The 20,291-nt window shown below is 47.4% G+C and overlaps 1 protein-coding gene across 1 annotated transcript in view; it reads right to left on the bottom strand.

Moving 5' to 3' along the window:
• LOC147748691 (regulator of G protein signaling 5-like) overlaps positions 1 to 4,510 on the bottom strand; it is an 84,275-nt gene extending 79,765 nt beyond the window's left edge. Inside the window, exon 1 of the mRNA XM_086963574.1 lies at positions 4,232 to 4,510. Within this exon, the coding sequence (XP_086819700.1) occupies positions 4,232 to 4,468 (237 nt within the window). The 5' untranslated portion in view covers positions 4,469 to 4,510. The remainder of the gene's footprint in view (positions 1 to 4,231) is intronic.
• Positions 4,511 to 20,291: the final 15,781 nt, after the last annotated feature.

Here is a 20,291-nt window from a genome sequence, read left to right as displayed (position 1 = left end):
ACAGACTGAAAGAAAAGACTCCACAACATCAGCTTGAAAGGGAACTCAATTAGATGGATCACTTCCTTCCTCACTGGAAGAACACAGAAGACCCACCTACCACCTTTCACCTCCGAACCCAAGGATATTGTCTGCAGTGTCCCCTAGTGCTCATCCCTCAGCCCCACTCTCTTCAACAAATACATGAACCCGCTGGGCAACATCGTCAGATCTCATGGTCTCAACATTATATCCTACGCAGACAACACTCAACTCATCCTCTCACTCACCGATGACCCTACCACCACCAAGACCAACTTCTACGGAGGCATGACAAGGGAGCCAACTGGTTGAAGAACAACTGCCTGAAGCATGTACATGGACAAGATGGAAGTACTGATCTTGGGCAACAACAGCAACTCAGGGAACGATTCCTGGTGGCCGTCAGACCTAAACAACTACACCCACACCCTACGACCATTCCAGAAACCTAAAAAGCATAATTTATAACAAGTTCATCATGAAATTACAGATCAATGCAATCTCCTCCACCTGTTTCTTTACTCTATGTATGCTGAATAAGTTCTTCAAATGGCTTCCACTGCACATGTGATGCACCTTGACACAGGCCCTCATCACCAGCTGACTGAACTACGACAATGCTCTCTATGTAGGAATCGCCACACATCTGTTACAGAGAATATAAACCATACAGAATGTCGCAGCCAGTCTCATCCTTGTCCTCCCCTGGTGAACCCACATCTCACTGCACCTCAGGCAACTCCACTGGCTCCCTGTACAGAGATGGCAATTCAAGCTGCTTAGAAACACCAAAGGAAATGATGGACGGAGCATTGACAATACAAGCACTCACCCCCAGTCAACTGATCTGGGTTTAATCCATCACCGTTCTTTAGCCCACTCTGCCACCCCAGTTCAGACATGGCCATATGCAAATCAGTCTGACCCTGTGCCTCTTGGGAACAGTCCAGCCATGCCTTCCCTGGACTGGAAACAAGCTACCGAGGACCGGTTTCTGGCATTTCAGCCGTCTTCAGCCCGGCTTGCTTGAATCCAGTGGCAAAGTGAGCAAGGGACTCACGTCTGAGCATACCCTGCCAACGTATGGCGAACAAAGATGCCATGTCTGAACTGGGGTGGCAGAGTGGGCTAAAGAACGGTGATGGATTAAACCCAGATGAGTTGACTGGGGGTGAGTGCTTGTATTATCAACGCTCCGTCCATCATTTCCTTTGGTTTTTCTTAATTCAAGCTGCTTACCCACACACACAAGGCTCTACATAACCAAGGACCTGCCTACATCAACCACCGCTTGTACTTGCATCATCCGTTGAGAAGATTACGCTTCTCCTCCCTTTCACTACCGGAGCAGAAGTGGAGGACGATCCATCTCCTACATCACAACAAAGACATGGAACAGTTACCCCTCGCTGTTCCAGACCATCACCTCACTTCCAGATTTATAATGGCCCCTCAAGACCAGGCTGTTTGAATAAGCCTCCAGGGCCGGCAATTGCCTGGATATCCTATCGGGTGATTAGCTGCACTATATAAATTCTGATTGATTGAGGCATTCATAACTGTGTTAAAATCCCCTCCTACGATGTGGAAGTCTGCAGCCGCTTCCAGCTACATAGGACTTAAGGTCTCAAACACTGTAGCGAATAGTGGGCGAGTAGACACCAAAGACCAATAGGTGTTACTTGCTCTAAACCTCAGTACCCCCACAAACCTCCTCAATGGGTTGTAACATGTTTTTGTGACCTGGAGGAGGGGACTTTTTTCACCAGAATAGCGACCCCCCCTTGATCCTCTGGTATACCCAGTGTGGGGCAGTAGAGTGCAATGGCCCTATTAAGACATGGACACTGGTCCCAACCAGGCATATCTCTTGTAGCAATGCTATGTATGAGGTTTGTCTCTTAAGGTGACCACCCCTCTTTTAATTTACACAGGAGGCCGTTCTTTTAATTTTACACAGGAGGCCGTTAATGTTCTATAAGAGGATTTCCAGCCAGTGTGCTTCTGTCCTAACTGGGGGAGTCCTACAATCCCCCACCCCAGAACTGCTCCTTCCCACCCCATCAAAGGCTGCTGTTGGACCCACACCCTTTGAACTGGATGCTTGTGGATTTATCTCGACAGTGGACCTGCCCTCTATTCCACCGCCATCTCCTGACGCAAGTGGGGCTTGGGCACCCTCCCTGTTCAATGTGGTGTTTGCTCCAGTAAGTGGTCAAGTTTTGGTGGTTTAAAACATGAAACAAAAAAATAAACCCCTAAACCCTGACCCTGAAGTATAACAGAAACTCTTCCCAAAGCTAGGTGGAACACAACCTGGAAACAAAACTCGCCCCTCCCACCCCTCAACCATGAAAGTATTCTTGCAAGGCCACCGAATATGAAGTTGCCAAAACAAACGGTTGTGTACAGTGGGTGTCTCCCATTGACTCTTGTTGTCTACCCCACCTATTTTGGGGGACTCCCCCCATATGACGCCTGTCCAGATGACCAGAGTGTTTGCCTGGCCTCGCACTCACCCTACACCTTCCTCCCCACCACCCCTTAGGTTCTGTGTGTACACTTGTCAGGTAGGGAGTGTTCCCTCCCCAATACTGGCTTAGGGTCAGCATTTAAGACCAATGTTGCATTTTCTGAGGACCCTTCTCAACGTCCATCTTCCCCTCTGACAGTGAAGAATCCCTGTGGGCATGGAGTCCCTGGGACCGAATATGGCCCAGGAAGGGGCTGTGTACCCCCCATTCAAATGTGGCGCCGCCCTGGGGGTAGGGGTCCCCGGGGCCGAAATTGACCTGGGGTGGGGGGCCATGCGGCCCCTCTACCCAGTTCAATTGTTGCCTGCCCACTCACACACACACTCACAGACCCACTCAGACACTCACACACCCAATAAGGACCCACTCAGACACTCACGTAAAAACTCAACACCCTCTCAGAGACTTATGCGCCCACTCACAGATACACTCAGAGACTCACACACCCATTCACAGTCCCACTCAGACACTCATGCACCCACTCACAGACCCACTTAGACATTCAGGCATCTACTCACAGACTCACTCAGAGACTCACGCACCCACTCACAGACCCACTCAAAGACTCTTGCACTCACTCACAGACTGACTCACACACCTATGGAGGAACTCACAAACCCACTCAGACACTCTTAGACCCACTCACACCTACACACAGACCTACTGAGACACTCATTCAGATACTCTTGCACCCACTCAGACATACCCTCAGAGACTCACACACCCACTCATAGACCCACTCAGACACTCATGCACTCACTCACAGACTGACTCCCACACACAGAGGCACTCACAAACCCAGACACTCTCTCACCCACTCACAGAACCACTTATACACTCCTGCACCCACTCAGACAGTTACACACCCATTCACAGACCCAGTGATATACGTATGCAGCCACTCCCAGGCCCATGGAGACACTCACACACCCAATGAGACACTCACTCACACACCCACTGAGATACTCATGCACTCACTTTCAAAGGTTACAAGTTAAAGTTAGAAAATAAATTTTAAACAACCTTAAAAATTCACTGAAAAAAACTAAAGGTTACAGGTACATTATAGCTATGAAATAGAATTTAAAAAACCTTAGAAATTCGCTGAACAAACCAAAGGTTACAGGGACGTTATAGTAAGGCTCAGATTTCACTTAGACAAAACCAGAGAAATTTAGCAGTTATAGTTATCTGAGTTAACTATAACTTATGCCCCCACAATGCACTGCTTATAACCTCACATATTACATCACTCGTGACTTGGTCAGTGTCATCACTTGGCAATCCTGGACAGGGAAATTGACTACTTAGGGTGTAGACCATCTCTATGACTAGGCTACCTCATGGTTGATGGGCCACCAGGTCAAATGATTCCACTTGGGAACCTGCTGATGCTTCATCCTGTGGAAACTCTGGTCTTTGCACACTTCTCAATGAGGCAGGCACGCCATGACTTTGGTGGGATTGGAGCCCTGCCAGTTTACGGTGGGGCTCTTGCTCCACTAAAATCTAATTAAGGCTCAATGTGTCTCAAACGTCTGCTGCACAGGGCCCAATTTCCGTATTCTCATAACGATTATTCCTTTTCATGAAACCCAGCTCTCAAATCTCCTCCATTGAAGCAGTTGAGCTTTACTTTATAGGAGAACTTACAAAAATAAAGTCTAGGCTCTTACCATTCTCGGGCTATTGAAGGGGGAAAAAGAAGGGGCAAAGGGATCACTCTTGGCCTCAGTCACTGGATCCAGAAGGGGTTGTTCAGCGAGGGAGCTGACTGAGATGTCCTGGTAGACTAATTCCTGTGGCATCAAGCTCTCACGTGACCTGGTCTTGGAATCTTTCTCTTTTGCCATGTTGCGCCGTGGGGTCGTATTCTTTCGAAGTAAAAAGCAGTCACACAATCCAGAGGGCATCTTGGAACACTTGGTAGGGGCAATGGCAAGAATGCCAATCCAACCTTTGGTTACAAAAGATAGGCACCACAGTAAAGCTCAGATTAACCACCAGCCAGTGGAAAGTAGAACATTGTTATATCTTTGAAGAGAAGAACATTCCCTATTGCAGTTCGACAGAGAAGACGTACGAAGGGAAAGGTCCAAAGAAAGAAGATAGAAATTATGAAAATGAAAGAACAAGAGGTTAAGGTGAAAGACATCAAGCAATGAGGGTAAACATGAACATAAGGAAGGAAGGAGTATTGATGAAGAGCACCAAGGCAGATGGAGAGAACTAAAAAACAAGAGTAGACTGAATAGGACCAAGGAATTAGGCTTTGAGATGAAGGGCATGCACGAATGAGGGTGGAGAGATAAAGAAGCCTAAGGAGCAAGGGTAGATTGAACAAGACAAAGGAAGAAGGATTGAGATGAACCGCAACAAGGAATGAGGGCAGAGATGAAGACGACCAAGGAGCAGGGGTAGAAAGAAAAGGCACAAGGGACACCTTTTGTAGTCACAGCACCAAGAAATGAGGTTAGCAATAGTAGGCCAATTAATAAGGGTAGTGGTTTAGAAGATAAAAGGAATGAGGGTAGAAAAGAATAGAATAACAGAATGAAGGCACCATGCTTTAGGACCATGGAAGAAAGGATTATATAGATGCACCGTGTAATGAAGGTAGAAAACTAGAAATGAGTGTAAAGATGAGCAAAGCTAGGGAATAATTGAAGAGATGGACACGACCTAGAAAATGAGGAGAGATGTATAGGACTAAGGAACAAGGGTAGAACCCGCAGGAGTATGGAGAAACGGGAAAGGTAAAAGTAAGATGAATAGTAGCAAGGGAATAGGTGAAGAGTGCTAAAACCAAGGCTTACGTTTTATGATGCAGATAAAGAGGACCAGGAAAAAAAGCAGTGAAGAACATAACCAATGAACAATTGTAGAAGTGAACTGGACCAAGGGATAGGGTTGGAGGTGAATAGAACAAAGGGAAAAAATAAAAGATCAAGGAATGAATGTAGACCTGGATATGGTTGTGGAATAAGGAAAAATATGGCCTTGACAAAGCAATGACAGTAGATGTGGACATGACCAAATAAGGAGCTTTACATAGGAGAAGGACTAAGGGAACATGGTTAGACATGGATTCAGAGAAGAAATTAAGATAGTTCTGGGCTTAATAAAGGTAGTGATGAATAGGAACATATGAATGAAAATATAGAGTATTGTACTCTCTATCCTCATTCCTCGGTCCTGCCAATCTATATCCAGATCCTTTGGTTGTGCTAATCTCAACACTCGTTCTGCTGTACAAATGAAAATGTCTATGAATAAGGGCAATGATGATCATAACCATTGAACAAGTGTAAAAATAAACATACAAAGGCAGGACGATAGAGAGGCTAGGGCAAAGTGAGGAGGAGAGAGATGGACAGCACCAAGGAAACAATGTAGAGCTAGGCATGACCAAGTAATGAGTATGGAGAACAAATACCGAAGAAGAAGCGTAAAACTAAATAGGTCATAGAACAAGATTACAGATGAACAAGGGTAGAGATGGAAATAAACAAGGAACAGAGAATATATTTTATGATGAATACTACAATGAAATACACATAGAAACAGAGGCTCAATACCAATGTTAGTGATAAATGAAAACTATGGGAGTGTACAGATGATACATACTAGGGAGCAAGAGTAAAGATGGACAGGAGCAAGGAACAAGGGTAGAGATGGGTACAGTTGACAAACTAGTGTACACATAGGCAAGATTACGAAACAAGGGTAGAGTGAACAGGTCCAGGAAATGAGGCTAATAAAGATGTACATAGTCACTGAATCTTGCTAAATAAGTATACAACTAAATAAATTAGGGCAGGAAGAGAAACAGAACAAAGGCGCCAGAATACAGGACTAGAAAACCAAGCAACAAGGCAAAGTTGGACAGGACCAGGAAACAACAGTAGAGATCTAGAGACCTAAATAAAGAAAGTAGAGATAAGCATGAACAAGGAAGAAGGTAGAGATAAACAGGACCAAGAGACGAAGGTAGAAATGAAGAGGACACCGAATGAGGGAGGGAATGAAGAGTACTAGAGCAAAGGAATGTGGTTACAAGTAAACAAAACAATTAAATGAGGGTATAGATGAACAAGGCCAAGGAGCAGGAGATGGCTAGGTACTGGGAAGACTAAAGGGAGTTGAGCGATTCAGAGGAGTAAGACATTAGGGTAGATATGGCTATAGCCAAGTAGCAAGATTGGAGATATGAACACCATTAGAGATATGAACACCAAGGCATAGGGATAGTGAAAGATACAACCAGTCAATGGATCTCATGACAGACACAAACAAGTAATGAGGTAGCATTAGACACAACCAAGGAATGAGTTCTGTTAAAGACAGATCCAAAGGATGGGGCTAGTTATAGACACAACCAATGAACCACATCTTTCAGCATCACCCCACAATATGACCCACTTCCAGCCACTCAGAGCTCACCAAATGACTGTAATGAGTTATAAAAGGACCCAGAGCCTTCCCTGTGGGACACTACCACAATTCCTACTAATCCTACACCATTGGACTGATTGCCTTCAAATCAGAACCCATCGAAGGACTACAAAAAAACTTGCCAGAGTGTGTCCTTGTACCTCAATGTCCTTCGCTAAAGGCAGACAAAGACTAGGGTGTTTCTTGTTTGGACCTCTTATGGCCAAAAAACACCTATGGCCTGAATCCAAGTTCGTTACTGGAAGAGCAGCAAATACCAGCAAGGTAATAATTCATCATGTGCCTCACCCAGCCTCCTTCACTGCCTGTCCCCGCAACCACACCCTGAACAAGACCAGAAAAAAGCCCTCACACCACACCAATACTACACACAGACGTAACCTCGAAAAGGTTCCCCTAACTGCGAGGAACCCACACACGGCCAAGCGCATACTCCATAAAATGCTAATTAATGTGTTATATACATCTATGACCTCTTCAAAGCCTGCACCCTTGATGCACTCTTCATCACAGAAATATGGGTCATCCCAACATTCCTATGCATCCTAGAAATCCTCGTTTTCACAGGCTACAACATTTATTTGCTGACCATGTGGTCAAAGGTGAGAGACTTTCTGCCTTTGACAGGGTGTCCTTTGCCTGCCCCATAGCTGAAGAAGCTCCTCTAATGTACCATCCTGCTGTCTGCAACCCTGTTTGCTATCTTCTACCTCTTCAACAATCCCCCAGTACAGAACAAAGACTTCATATATTGAGTATTAGACCTCCTCAATACCTCCAACACCCGCTTAACAACCTCCTCAGAAACTTTACGTTCCACAAAAATGTAAGCTTTAGGAAAACAAGACACTCATCAAAATTACCACCGTCTGCACTTGGACAACTCAGTCTCCCAGAAGCACCCCTTTGCCTGCAGTGTTGCAGTGACCCATTCTGTTCCCCATTACCTTGAACCACTACATCAAGCCCCATAGATTTCTACTCATAATAGCAGCATGAAGATATACAAATAAACCAAATTCACACCACTCCATATGAAAGTCTCCTCTAACCTTGACATTCACAGAGCTAATCACAAAGGTAACTTATTTGCGTGGGTAATTTACATGTGTAATTTACGTTTACACACTTTTGAGTAACTTTTCTTCTTTTTGGTATTCATTCAAAATCAGAGTATAAATTTGCTCCAAGGTAAAGACATACTCCTCTCCTCCTCATTAAGAAGGGGGTGGAGCCAACTTTATGAGCCACTACTGCCAAAAAAAGAAAAAGTAGTAAGTCCAACACCAGGCATGGCCAATCAATGGGTCACTTAATTGAAATTAGTGGAGGTGGAGACATAATACATAATAACATTTTTTTATATAAGTGGGATTGTTTTATATTTTAACCTCAGAAAAAACTGCTATTTGATTTAGTATCTTTAAATTAATTAAAAAACAAATTTAAAGATAATTGTGTCATAGCAAATTTTTGTTTTGCTCTACATTTAAAATAAATGTGTAAAATTAATTTAAAATAATATTTAACATAAAAAAGGTTTACTTATTTATTATAAAGTTGAATGTACTTTTTAAACTTCCCCTATATTTTACCATAGGGAGATCTCCACCCTGACTTTGGAGTCTTGCTGAACTAAAGTATAGGAAAAAGTAAACATTTTTATTTACCTAAAAACACATTAGTAAAATATTTTTATGATAAATATTATTGTCAATTATTTCCAACAGGGCTTTATTTTAAGTCCCATTATTTTGTATGAGGGGAAAGTGCAGTAGCAATGGTTGGCTATGTGTGGTGCTGGGTATATTACAGCTTTGAGCAGGAGTAATTTACCGCTGTTTTTGGCTGTAGGAATGTTAGAAGTTCAGTTTGTGAATAGCAATGGGCTACTCTTTTATGGGTGGGTGCATACCCCTCCCTACACCCACCCGCTCCCTAAACTCCTTACTACTACTACTACAACTAATAATAATAATAATACCATTTCTAAAGCGCATGACTACTTTGCATGAAGTGTCCCAGCACTAGGAGGCTGAAAAAGGAAAAGAGTTATACACAGACAAGAAGAGCCTAGCTGGAACCAAAAAGCCAGGTTTACATTTTTTTCCTGATAATCAGTTCAGAGGGGGCTAGCCGAAGTTCCACAGGTTATGAGCTCCAGATTTTAGGAGCCGGTGACTGAAAGCATAGTCACCAATTCTGGCTTTTTTTTAATCTAGGAAAGTAACATAGGCCAATTTGGCTGTGGCCAACCTCAGATTTCTGGCTGGATCATAGAGAGCAACCATAGCCTACAAATAGGCAGGACCTTGGCAGGAAATGACAAGTAACAATAAGAGAGATCTTTAAATGTGATTCTCTGTTTCACTGGCAACCAGTGCAGTTTTTTCAAGCAGAGTCCGAGCTGATGCATTCTGCGTGCGTTGAAGCCTATTCAAATGCGATTGGGTGACACCCAGATACAGAACATTGCAGTAGTCCAGTCTGGATATGACCAGCTTCTAGACTATTGTTTCTGGGAGGAATCAGGAAGTAGGTCAAGAATTTTTTTGAGCCTCAATATCCTGAAGCACTCTCCTGTGCCGGCAATTATCTGGGCATCGAAAGAAAGCTTTTCATCAAACCAGATGCCCAGGTACTGAACCTTGGGAAATGATGGAGGACCCCGATTATCTGGCCACCAAGGATTTGGACCCGACATTGAGATGCTTGCCCAGTACCAGAGCCTAAGTCTTCTAAGCATTCAGTTTTAAACAATGAATATTCCATCCAAATGGCAACACCTACCAGACACGCATGAAGGGAAGAGGCCACCTGGGACAGAGTTATGACGAACTGTGTGTTATCAGCATATAAGATAATAGTAAAACCATACTGCTCAATGACCCCAGCCAGAGGGCTGATATAAACATTAAAAAGAGTTGGACTCAAAGATGAGCCCTGATGAACTCCTTGTTGCAGAGAATGAATCGATAACTGACATGGTTTTTGTGAGAAGGGGAAGGTAAGTCCCTGCAAGAATGAGGTCAATCAGTTTAGTGCTGTGCCACTAATGTCCCTGTTCCAAAGGTGCTTGGCCAAAATATTGTGAGATACAGTGTCAAAAACAGCACTGAGATTGAGCATAAGAATAGCCATGTGTTACCTTCATCCATAATCCGCCGTGCAGATTCGGAGGCAAGCAGCAAGGCTGATTCTGTGCTAAAAGAAAGGCAAAGTCAGATTGAGTTCTGTGTAGGAGCTTAATATCCTCCATGAAATTGGACAGCTGTCTATTTACATGCTTCTCCGCTAACTTGCCAAAAAGGCGCAACAATTAATTAATTGTGGGTTTGTAATGCGCTAGAATCGACTCCCGAAGGAGTATCTCTGCGCAGTAGACCGCTGGGGAACCCGTCCTGGTTTTCCCTGTGAGATGGTCCCTACTGGGTATCTCCAAGGTGAAACCAGGCATCCCCGGCATATGTGGGGGGCCGTTGTGGAGATGAGGCAAGCTAATGCCCAGAGTTGCCGAGTGTGATCGCTGGTTAGAGTAGGCACCGAGGTGAGAATTATCGAGTCTGCTGACCCTGGTCCACGACCCTGCCACGTCAGGAATTGAACCCTGGTCCCAGGCCATACTCTGCTCCCGGGTCTGCTGCCTCTAACCAGTGAGCCACACCACTCACAATGATATGGGCCAATAATTTTCAGGCTTCAACGGATCCTGTAGAGTTTTTTAAACAAAGGGACGACAATGGCATGTTTCCATTGTTGAGGAATGCAGCCAGAGGACAGGGAGAGGTTAATTACTTTACCAACTTTAGGCTGGATAATCTTGCAGCCATGTTCCGGATGGTAGGGGAAATTAGACACACTGGAGACTCAGATGTAACGATGAAGCAGAGGGAAGTCAATTCAGCAGTGGAGATTGGGCTAAATGACTACCCCCTTACCTATTAATTTAGTTGTAAGTATTCCCTTTTTCCTATCCACTCCCCCAGCCTCTCACATATTTACTACTTTGGGCTCGATTTGGATGTCAGACAGAGAGCCTCTGACAAGCGGACGGAGGCTCTCCATCCGACATCCAGAGTTTTCCCTCCAACCGCCGTATATTGATCACGGCGGACAGAGGGAAAAACGCAAGGAGATTCCCTACCTCTTCCGACTGGTTCTGTGAGCCCTTCAGAACAGGAGCGGAATGGTAATCCCTTCAATGACAGCAGAACCAGGCTCAGCTCCGCCCTCTGAATTACAAGTCGGTTTTTGACAGCCTACCCATGTCAGCCTTTTGGACATGGATTGGCTGCCGGAAAGCGACTATGGGGGCCCCTAGCAGAGCCCCCTTGCCCCCTGGCCCTCCCTAAATGGACCCGGGAGCACCTATGGTGCCCCATCAACATCCCTTCACTTCATGGCAAGCACCATGAGGTGCATTAACATCACTGCACTGTGCGGCAAGCACCATGAGGTGCCTGGCAAACAGTGCAGGGATGTTTACAAACTTCCATTTTCCAATGGGAGCTTGTGCTGCGGGCGGTTATGGCCCGCCGCACAAGCTGCCCTAGAAAAATGGAAGTTTGCCACTGCACCATGTGCGGTCACATCCTAATTAAGGTGTCGGAACCGCTGACCTATGGTCGGGTGGTTCCTTCCCCACGTCCGTCCGACAATGTAATAAGGGCCTAAGTAGTAAGCTCACATAGAGAAGATAAGAGATGTGGAAGTGGAAATTTACACTCATAGGTTTGTGAATAGCATGTTTTAGTACTTTAGTGGTGCTATTGTAGTACCAATACAGTACTACAAAATGCAGTCTCTGAAGAGACCCCTTAATGTCTGAAAGACTGCCTGTGCCTCATCCACACCTGGATGTCCAACATGGCCAGGAAACTCAAACACATCAAGACCACATTTCTGTTCCCAACAGCAACAAATGACAACCGTTCCATATGTGGCTCAACAGCATAATCCTGCATGGATTCAACTCCAACTTCCTCTATGCTAACTCAATCAGACTCACCCTTAATGCTAATCACGCCATTAAGGAACACATCACCAAGAAGCTCCCAATTGCACCAGAGATGCAACACCTTATGGATAGTGACAAAGAAGTATAAGAAAAACAATTCCAAAAAAACAAGCCATCTCTATCTATCAACCAGGATCTTCAACAACAGCCCAAGACACCTTCATTTTATGAAAAAGCTCAAGACACACTTCTTCAAAGCGCTCTACATCTCATTACATTTGAAGGTCCCTTGCCTTTCTATGAACTCGGCCCCCCACCTCTCCTCCACCCGGCTGACTTGCTCTGATCGTGTTCTTTGCCTTGTGGCTCTCTGCTGAGCTCCATTGCCCTTGACTAGGGTCATTCACTCTATATACATAATACCAGTATACATACCTATATGAGGTTCAATGAGACCAGCGATAGACACAGTAAAGGAATGGGACTAGTGGGAGTCAAAGCCAAGGAATGAAGGTAGCAGCAGACACCACTAATAAATGGGGGTAGCAAGAGACATCACCAAAGAATGAGGGTAACAAAAGGCAGAACCAAGAAATGGGACAAATGACAGGCAAACAAGAAACGAATGCAGAGATAGATACATCCAGAGTTTGAGTGAAGTGAAAAACCCAAACAAGGAGTGGGGCTAATGACAAAAAACAACAGAGAAACGAGGGTAGCAAAAGCATCGACAGTGAATAGGGTTTCTGATCGACACAACCATGATCGAGGTTTGTAATATACACTATCAGGTAGCGGGCAGAGATAGACATAAAGAAAGGGGTTAGTGATAGACAAGACCAATGAACAAGGATAGCTAAAGACAACCAAGGAATAAGGGTCGCGAAAGACACAACCAAGGAAAGGAGTGAGGGGTGATGGTAAAGACGGACAGTACCAAGTAACAGTGGAACAGACGCACTGGGCCGAAGAAGTGAGGGTAGAGGTGGCCAGTGGGGAAGAAAACTGTAAGCACCTTTCACACGTGAGGTCCGCGCCTTCCTTTCCGCTCAGTGGAAATCATTGGGGGTTTGGACTTGCCAAGATTTCTAGAGTTGCCATGATGTCCACTCGGAACTCCTGGTCTTCGTTTTTTCAGCCACCTTTATGGTAGAGTCATAGGTGCTGGCATGAAACAGAGTCGCTCGGGCCCTTCTTCCTGACACGAGGGTGCTTCTTAGGCCCTATGCAATGGACAAGAACCAGTGCTGGTGCCTTGCTGACCTCACAGGGCCACGATCATCTCCTAGAACGGGCTAGACAGAGTAGTCCCAGGTTGGCCCGATGCAGGTTGCGTTGTGCGTTTCATACTCTCCTGCGACGCCTTTCCTCAAGCAGGTTGAAGTAGGATAGTCCCAAATGCTGGCGTCTCCCAGGCTTCCCGTTCTCCACACACAAGCAGCAGTAGGCCTTGCTTGGCCAGTGGGACTTCTGCTGTTCTCATGAAGGTGGTAAAAGAGCTTTCTGGAGAGGTGGCTTTACACTGGTGTTAGTATGGCACGATTGGATGCGGTCGCTTCCCGGCTCCTCATGCACCTGGGTGTAGGGTCTGGTCGACCCCCTGAGATCTTCCAGTTTCCCAGGGATCTCATGCAGATGGTCATAGAGTTTAATTGACCGCTTGGCACTTTCCATACAGGTGGCAATAGAGTGTCCTTGACCGCTGAGTGCTCCCAGACCCCTTACTGTCCTCACCAAGGAGGGGTATTACCAGCTTCAGCGATTTCCAGGCAGTCATAGTTTATTCTACTCCAGTGAGTTCTGTTTGTCATAGCTGGGTGTGGCACCGTTTACTGGACCGGTGTTGTACAGTTTACTGCACTAGTGGGTGCCATGCCCCTTTGCTCATCTCAGGTGGGTATAGTATAGGTGATACAGTGGTGGGCCCCCTCCACCCCCTGTTAGTGTGAGGCGAGTGTATGTGTAGAGCAGTTTACTGCCCCGGTAGGCTCTTCAGCCCTTCTATGCCCTCACGTGGGTCTAGCTGGGCTTCCTCCTGTTAGTCTCACTTGGGATCGGATACTTTCTTCCATCGATGGACTCTCCCAAATCTTTCAAAAGTCTTACACAGGCAATGGAAGGGGGCTCGGGACTGGTGTAAGTTCCGGATCCCTCCCAAAAAGTCTTGAGCAGGCAGTTAAAGAGTTGAAGGGACCGATGGGGACTTCTAGTTCCTTCAGCAGCACCACTCACCGATGGAGGCTAGAGCCTCTCGTTTGGCGTCCTCTCATCTTCAACTGACCCACCTGCCCCGGCTGCTCACTGCATAGGCGCTCTTCGTGCCAGTCCTGGGCACTCAGTTAATGCGGGCATCATTCGTGACTAAGGTTTGGGAAAAGTAGCCCCTTGGCAGATCCTCCCCCACAACCCCTGTCCTCTGCCCCCACCTCCCTCACTTTCTCTACCAAGACCCTCCGTGAATATAGCATCCAATCTCTAGTCTGTCGCCATGGAGACACCCGTTCGAGGGGCGCTGGAACCGGCTAAGACAGAGCAGCCAATGGGAATCCAGAGGGTGGTTGAGTACCATTGTCTCCCGTCTCCATGGCAACAACTTCTGTAGAGTGGCGGGTCCTAACTGGATCTACGAGAAAGAGTTGGGAGCGGTGTGATGGGGGATGGGGCGGAGAAACCGCCCCACTCCCCATTCGTCCAAGAGATGACGCCCCCCTATACTGTGGGGCTCGAGCGTTGTGCGGGGAGGAGAGCTGGGGCTCTTAGAGCTCCGGTGGGGCCATGGCACACGAGAAGGGGGTCCAGGGGCACTGTCATTCTGCATCGTTCCATCCTTCCGTCCCGCCTTCTAACCTTCCTCGTTGCTTTCCTCCTTTCATCTCCTTCAATATTTCACTCCCCCTCCTTACCTTTCCTCTTTCATTTGACCTCATGTTACAGCGCCTCCTTCCATTTCCCCATTCTCCACCCTCCTCTTACATCTATCTCGTTTTCGTCTTTTCTCTCCTTCTATCCCTCCTGTCCCGTGCCCCTCTATTTCTCCGTTCTTTTCTTCCACCTGATCCTTCTTGCTTTTCCTTTCTTTAGAGTCATTGCTTTCTATTTAACTTCCTCCTTCATTAATATTTTCTTTCTTCTATGCTTGTCTCATACCCTACATTTCGATCTCCTGCCCACTTTTTCGTCTGTCTCTCTTCTTCCACGTTCCTCTGTTCCCACTCTCCTGTTCCGTATTTCATTCATCCCTTCTTACTTCCCATTTTCCAGTTCTCTGCATCCATTTCCATTTCCTCATTTTTCTTTCTCCCAATTCTTTTCACCTACGTTTCTTACTCCTGCTCCTTTTCCATCCATGGCTTTACTCTCCTGCAGCCCAGCCCGCTCTTTTTATTGAATTCTCTCAGTCCATCGATCTCTATCTCTCTAATTTTTCAGTACACTCATTCAATCTGCCCATTCCCCTGCTCCTTTCCTCCATGTCCAGTCTTTCCTATCACACCCTTCAGCATACCATTTCTCCTTCTTTCTGTAATTCCTTCCCTATCCCCACCTTTCTTCTGCTTTGAGCTCCTTCTCCCTCTTCCCTTCGCCTCGCCTTTAGCCTCCTTCCCTCGCACCTTCCTTTCCTCACTGCCTCTTTTTTTCTCATTTTGCTTACCCGCGATTTTGTATTCCACCACTTCCCTTTTTCTTCTCACTTTCCCTTACTATCACTCGCCTTTCTCTCTCCATCCAATCTGTTTTCCTCTCTCTTCCCTCTCCCCGTCCATCATCCCTCCGGCCCACTCCTTTCTCGCGTTCCTTTTCCTCTCCTTCACATCTACTTCACACTCTAGTCCCCCTCTCCTTCCCCAACCAGCCGCCATTTCATCACTTATCGAGCTCTTCCACTGTCAACTACCTTGCTTTCTCCCCTCTCCCTCCCATCCCACCCCTTACTTCTCACCAGCCTGCCTCCTTTCTTCCAGCTCAACGTCTCCTCTCATCACCTTCTTTTCTCCTCCCTTTCCTATTTCCTAATGCACCCCATCCAATCCATCCCCTTTTCCTCTCCTCCTCACCACTCACTCACCCTTCATTCTCCTGACCTCACTCGGTCCTTGGCTTCTCGATTCACGCTATAGTCTTTCTGCTCTGCACTCACTTCCCTTGGAATTCAGTCTCCTTTGTCCTCTCACTCCTCCGTCTTCTCGGTCCTTTCTCCACCATTCTCTCTGTCCACCCTCCTCTGTTCTCTACCTTCTTCTACCACACTCATTCCCTTTCCCCCCATTAGGACATACCACCTAGTAGTGTTTGGAAAACCTGCCCTGCTTTTCCCTGTTCGTTTTTTTGTTGCTCCGCCTTACTGTTTCCCCCAGTACCATTGATAGTCTTCCAGTCCACAGGAGGATGTCCGAGGGCTTTGTGTGTGACGTTGAAGGTTCTACCATCTACGAGAGGGGTGCAAAGTGCACCTACAGCCACAGTCCAGTGTGATTGTTCTGCAGCACACCAGGCTTACCAGACTGTTAGGATTCATGGGCAATTCTGCCTCCGATTTGTCTGGTAATTCCTCATCCCCCCCCCCCCCCCGGTTTTATATTTAGATTCAGTGTGTAAATGAACAGATCTGTGAAATTAAGAGGTCAACCGAGGGTGTATGGGATGATTAATGTTTGGTGGCATGTTAGTGCTTCAGAGATAACTTTATCACTGGCCGCCACCCCATGTCAGTTACCTAACTGGGATCTCCGCCTTACCTACTGTGAGTGGGACACTGTGTGTGTGGAGCACATGTGCGTTCATTCATGTGTGCAGTATCAGGGTATGTGCGCCTCAGAGATGGTCATTTCCCTGCAGGTTGCCTTCATCCCTTGAGGATGTGACCCCCTGCAGATAATTTGTGCCTTGGGAGTCTGACTTCGGAAGTCACGTGGACAGACGCAACGAAGACCCTCATTAGAACAAGAGTTACCACACACCGGAATCACACGGCACCCTCGTAATGAGGGCCGCTGAGGAAGGGTGCTCCTCCCCTTTATTGGAGGAAGAGATATTAGCATTTAAAGAATCACGGCACTTTGGTTGGCACCCTGAGTAGAATAAAATCTTGTTCTTTGTCTGGACTTAGAGGGTACACTTTTCACCAGAACACTCGGCAGAGGCCTGGGGCAGCCCTAGGGCCTGATTTAGACACTTTTTACCCGACACTTGGCAGAGATCTGGGGCAGCCCTAGGGCCTGATTTAGACACTTTTTACCCGGCACTCGGCAGAGGTCTGGGGCAGCCCTAGGGTCTGATTTAGACACTTTTCACCAGAACACTCGGCAGAAGCCTGGGGCAGCCCTAGGGCTTGATTGAGACACTTTTCACCAGAACACTCGGCAGAGGCCTGGGGCAGCCCTAGGGCCTGATTTAGACACTTTTCACCAGAACACTCGGCAGAAGCCTGGGGCAGCCCTAGGGCTTGATTGAGACACTTTTCACCAGAACACTCGGCAGAGACCTGGGGCAGCCCTAGGGCCTGATTTATACACTTTTTACCCGGCACTCGGCAGAGGTCTGGGGCAGCCCTAGGGCCTGATTTAGACACTTTTTACCCGGCACTCTGCAGAGGTCTGGGGCAGCCCTAGGGCCTGATTTAGACACTTTCCGCCCGGACACTTGGCAGAGGTCTGGGGCCGCCCTAGGACCTGATTTAGGCAGTGCAAGAAGCAGAAACATAAAATGGTATTTTAAATAACCTTTTATGTTTCTGCTTCTTGCGCTGCAAGAAAGCAGAAGACAGGGTATGCCTGGTTGAGGGTGGAAGGGTGGGCAGGTCAGGGAGGAGTGGCTTGCCCAATGTTGTGGGCCCTGTTTGGTCGGCCCTCTGGGGCGGACCAACAAGTCATGCGCACTCTACATTTTCTCTATGTAGGCTCCCTACAGGCGCCCGGCTGTGCGCTGTCCCCATCAATCACAATGCTGCCATTGCAGCGTTGTGATTGGCTTAGGGGAAAGGAGGGAGGATGCCTGTCCCTGCTCCTTTAAAGCAGCAGGAAAACGCGAAACGTGGGCCCCGGCCACAAGCGGAGGCGGCCCAGGACCCGGTAAGGTACGTTTAAAAAATGTATTTTTTATCTGCCTCACCCTGCGGGAACCCCCAGCCGACCCCACACCCGCGAGTCATGCGAGCAGCGACTGCTAATGTTTTGTAGACAGTCACAGGGCAGTGACTCCCTTCATCTCAGTCCTTGGAAACACCGGCCCAGATCCTGCTGTGTTCTCCCTGGGCTGCCAGTGCCTTCCTGGCAGGCGTGGACAGTGACAGGGCAGTGACTTGGGTCACCTCTGTCCTTGGAACCACATGGCAATGCCAGTGAAAATCGCTACCTCTGTCCTTGAATCACAGGACCAGATGCTGCTCTGCGCTCACTGGTCAGACAGTGCCTGCCTAACAGGCGCGGGCAGTCTCAGGGCAGTGGCAAGCATCTCTTCGGTCCTTGAAACACAGGCCCAGATCCGGCGGCGTACTCCCTGGGCGGCCAGTGCCTGCCTGGCAGGCATGAACAGTCCCAGTACCACCAGCATGTCAGTATATATGTATACATTTTCTCCCTGGCATTGTTGTGACTCGCATATCTGTATTTAATATAATTACTGTTTCCTTATCCCTTCTCTATGTATAGGCATAGGAGGATCCACTAAGGTAACAAATACAACATATATGAGACTAGCATGTTGTTGTTTTCACTTTGGTCCTGAAGAATCGCGGTTAATATAGCCTTAGCGAGAAACATGTTGACCACATTCACTTCTAGCCTCTTCTAGGGTCACACAACCCTAATTAGTTGACACCTAGGAAGCTAGCCCCACCTTTTAACTGTAGCCAGAGGACCCCCAGAATAAAGGTCATTACGGTACCCCTTGCTACATTTTAACCAGTTCAATAGGAATACACCATCCTGCCCACATACCCCCACTTCACCACAAGGCTGTTGGAAAAAGATCTCCGCCAAAGAGCCCCTCTTTGAGGTGAGCCTGTCGGGGGTTGCACCGCCTCCCCGACGAGGAGCAACCGCCGATGATGAAGCATGACACTCTTCGGGGTGTGTGAGGCAATTACATCCAACATAATGGATGCCCCAGGGTATCATTGTAACACCCTTGGTCACGCCAGGTAAAACTTTCCCTACTTCCTCACCTCACTCCAGGAACAGTGCAGCACCCCCTCTTTTTGCAGGCATGAACAGTCACAGGGCAGCGACAAGCGTCGCCTCTGTCCTTGAAACACAGGCCCTGATCCTGCTGTGCGCTCCCTGGGCAGCCAGTGCCTGCCTGGCAGTCGTGGACAGTCACAGGGCAGTGACAAGGGTCACCTATGTCCTTGAAACACAGGCCCAGATCCAGCTGCATGCTCCCTGGGCAGCCAGTGCCTGCCTGGCAGGCGCGGACAGTCACAGGCAGCAAGAAGCATCTCCTCTGTCCTTGAAACACAGGCCCAGATCCAGCTGTGCGCTCCCTGAGTGGCCATTGCCTGCCTGGCAGTTGTGGACAGTCATAGGGCAGTGACAAGCGTCACCTTTGTCATTGAAACACAGTCCCAGATCCTGCTGTGCACTCCCTGGGCGGGCAGTGCCTGCCTGGCAGGCACGGACAGCCACAGGGCAGTGACAAGCTTCACCTCTGTCATTGAAACACAGTCCCAGATCCTGCTGTGCGTTCCCTGGGCGGCCAGTGCCTAACTGGCAGGCACGGACAGTCACAGGGCAATGACAAGCGTCACCTCTGTCCTTGAAACACAGGCCCAGATTCTGCTGTGCGCTCCCTTCAAGCACCCGACATCGCCTTGTTCCTTCCTGCATAATTCCTAGAGATAGGGAAAGGTCTCATGACCATAGAAAGCTGAATAAGATTGTCCCTCCCTATCAGATTGGGGATGACATCCACAAATGGATAACTGCTTTGAAGAGGGCTTGCAAAGTACATCAGGTACCCCAAAGTCAGTGGGCAGCAATCTTGTGGCTCTCCTTTTCAGATAAAGGCAGAGATAAGCTCCTGATAGTTAATGAACAGGATGCTGACAACTACTATGTTCCTGAAGAGTGCTTTAATAGATGGGGTTGGCCTAACCACTGAGCAGTACAGGGTGCTGTTCAGGGATGCCCAAAAGACACAGACTCAGGACTGGACTGATTTTGTAGATTGTGTAACTAAACTAAGGCTCTGGAGAGCTGTTTACTGGGCAGTAAAGTCAATGAATATACAGGATTGTATAATTTGATGAGAGAACAAATTCTTAACAACTGTCAGAACCAGTATTGCATCATCACCTGGTTGACTTTGATCTGACCTCTCCCCAAGAA

The sequence above is a fragment of the Lissotriton vulgaris genome, chromosome 1_1 (assembly GCF_964263255.1).
Source record: "Lissotriton vulgaris chromosome 1_1, aLisVul1.2, whole genome shotgun sequence".
NCBI lineage: Eukaryota > Metazoa > Chordata > Amphibia > Caudata > Salamandridae > Lissotriton > Lissotriton vulgaris.
Note: the sequence above shows the minus strand (reverse complement) of the source record. Positions and strands in the feature narration are given on the sequence as shown.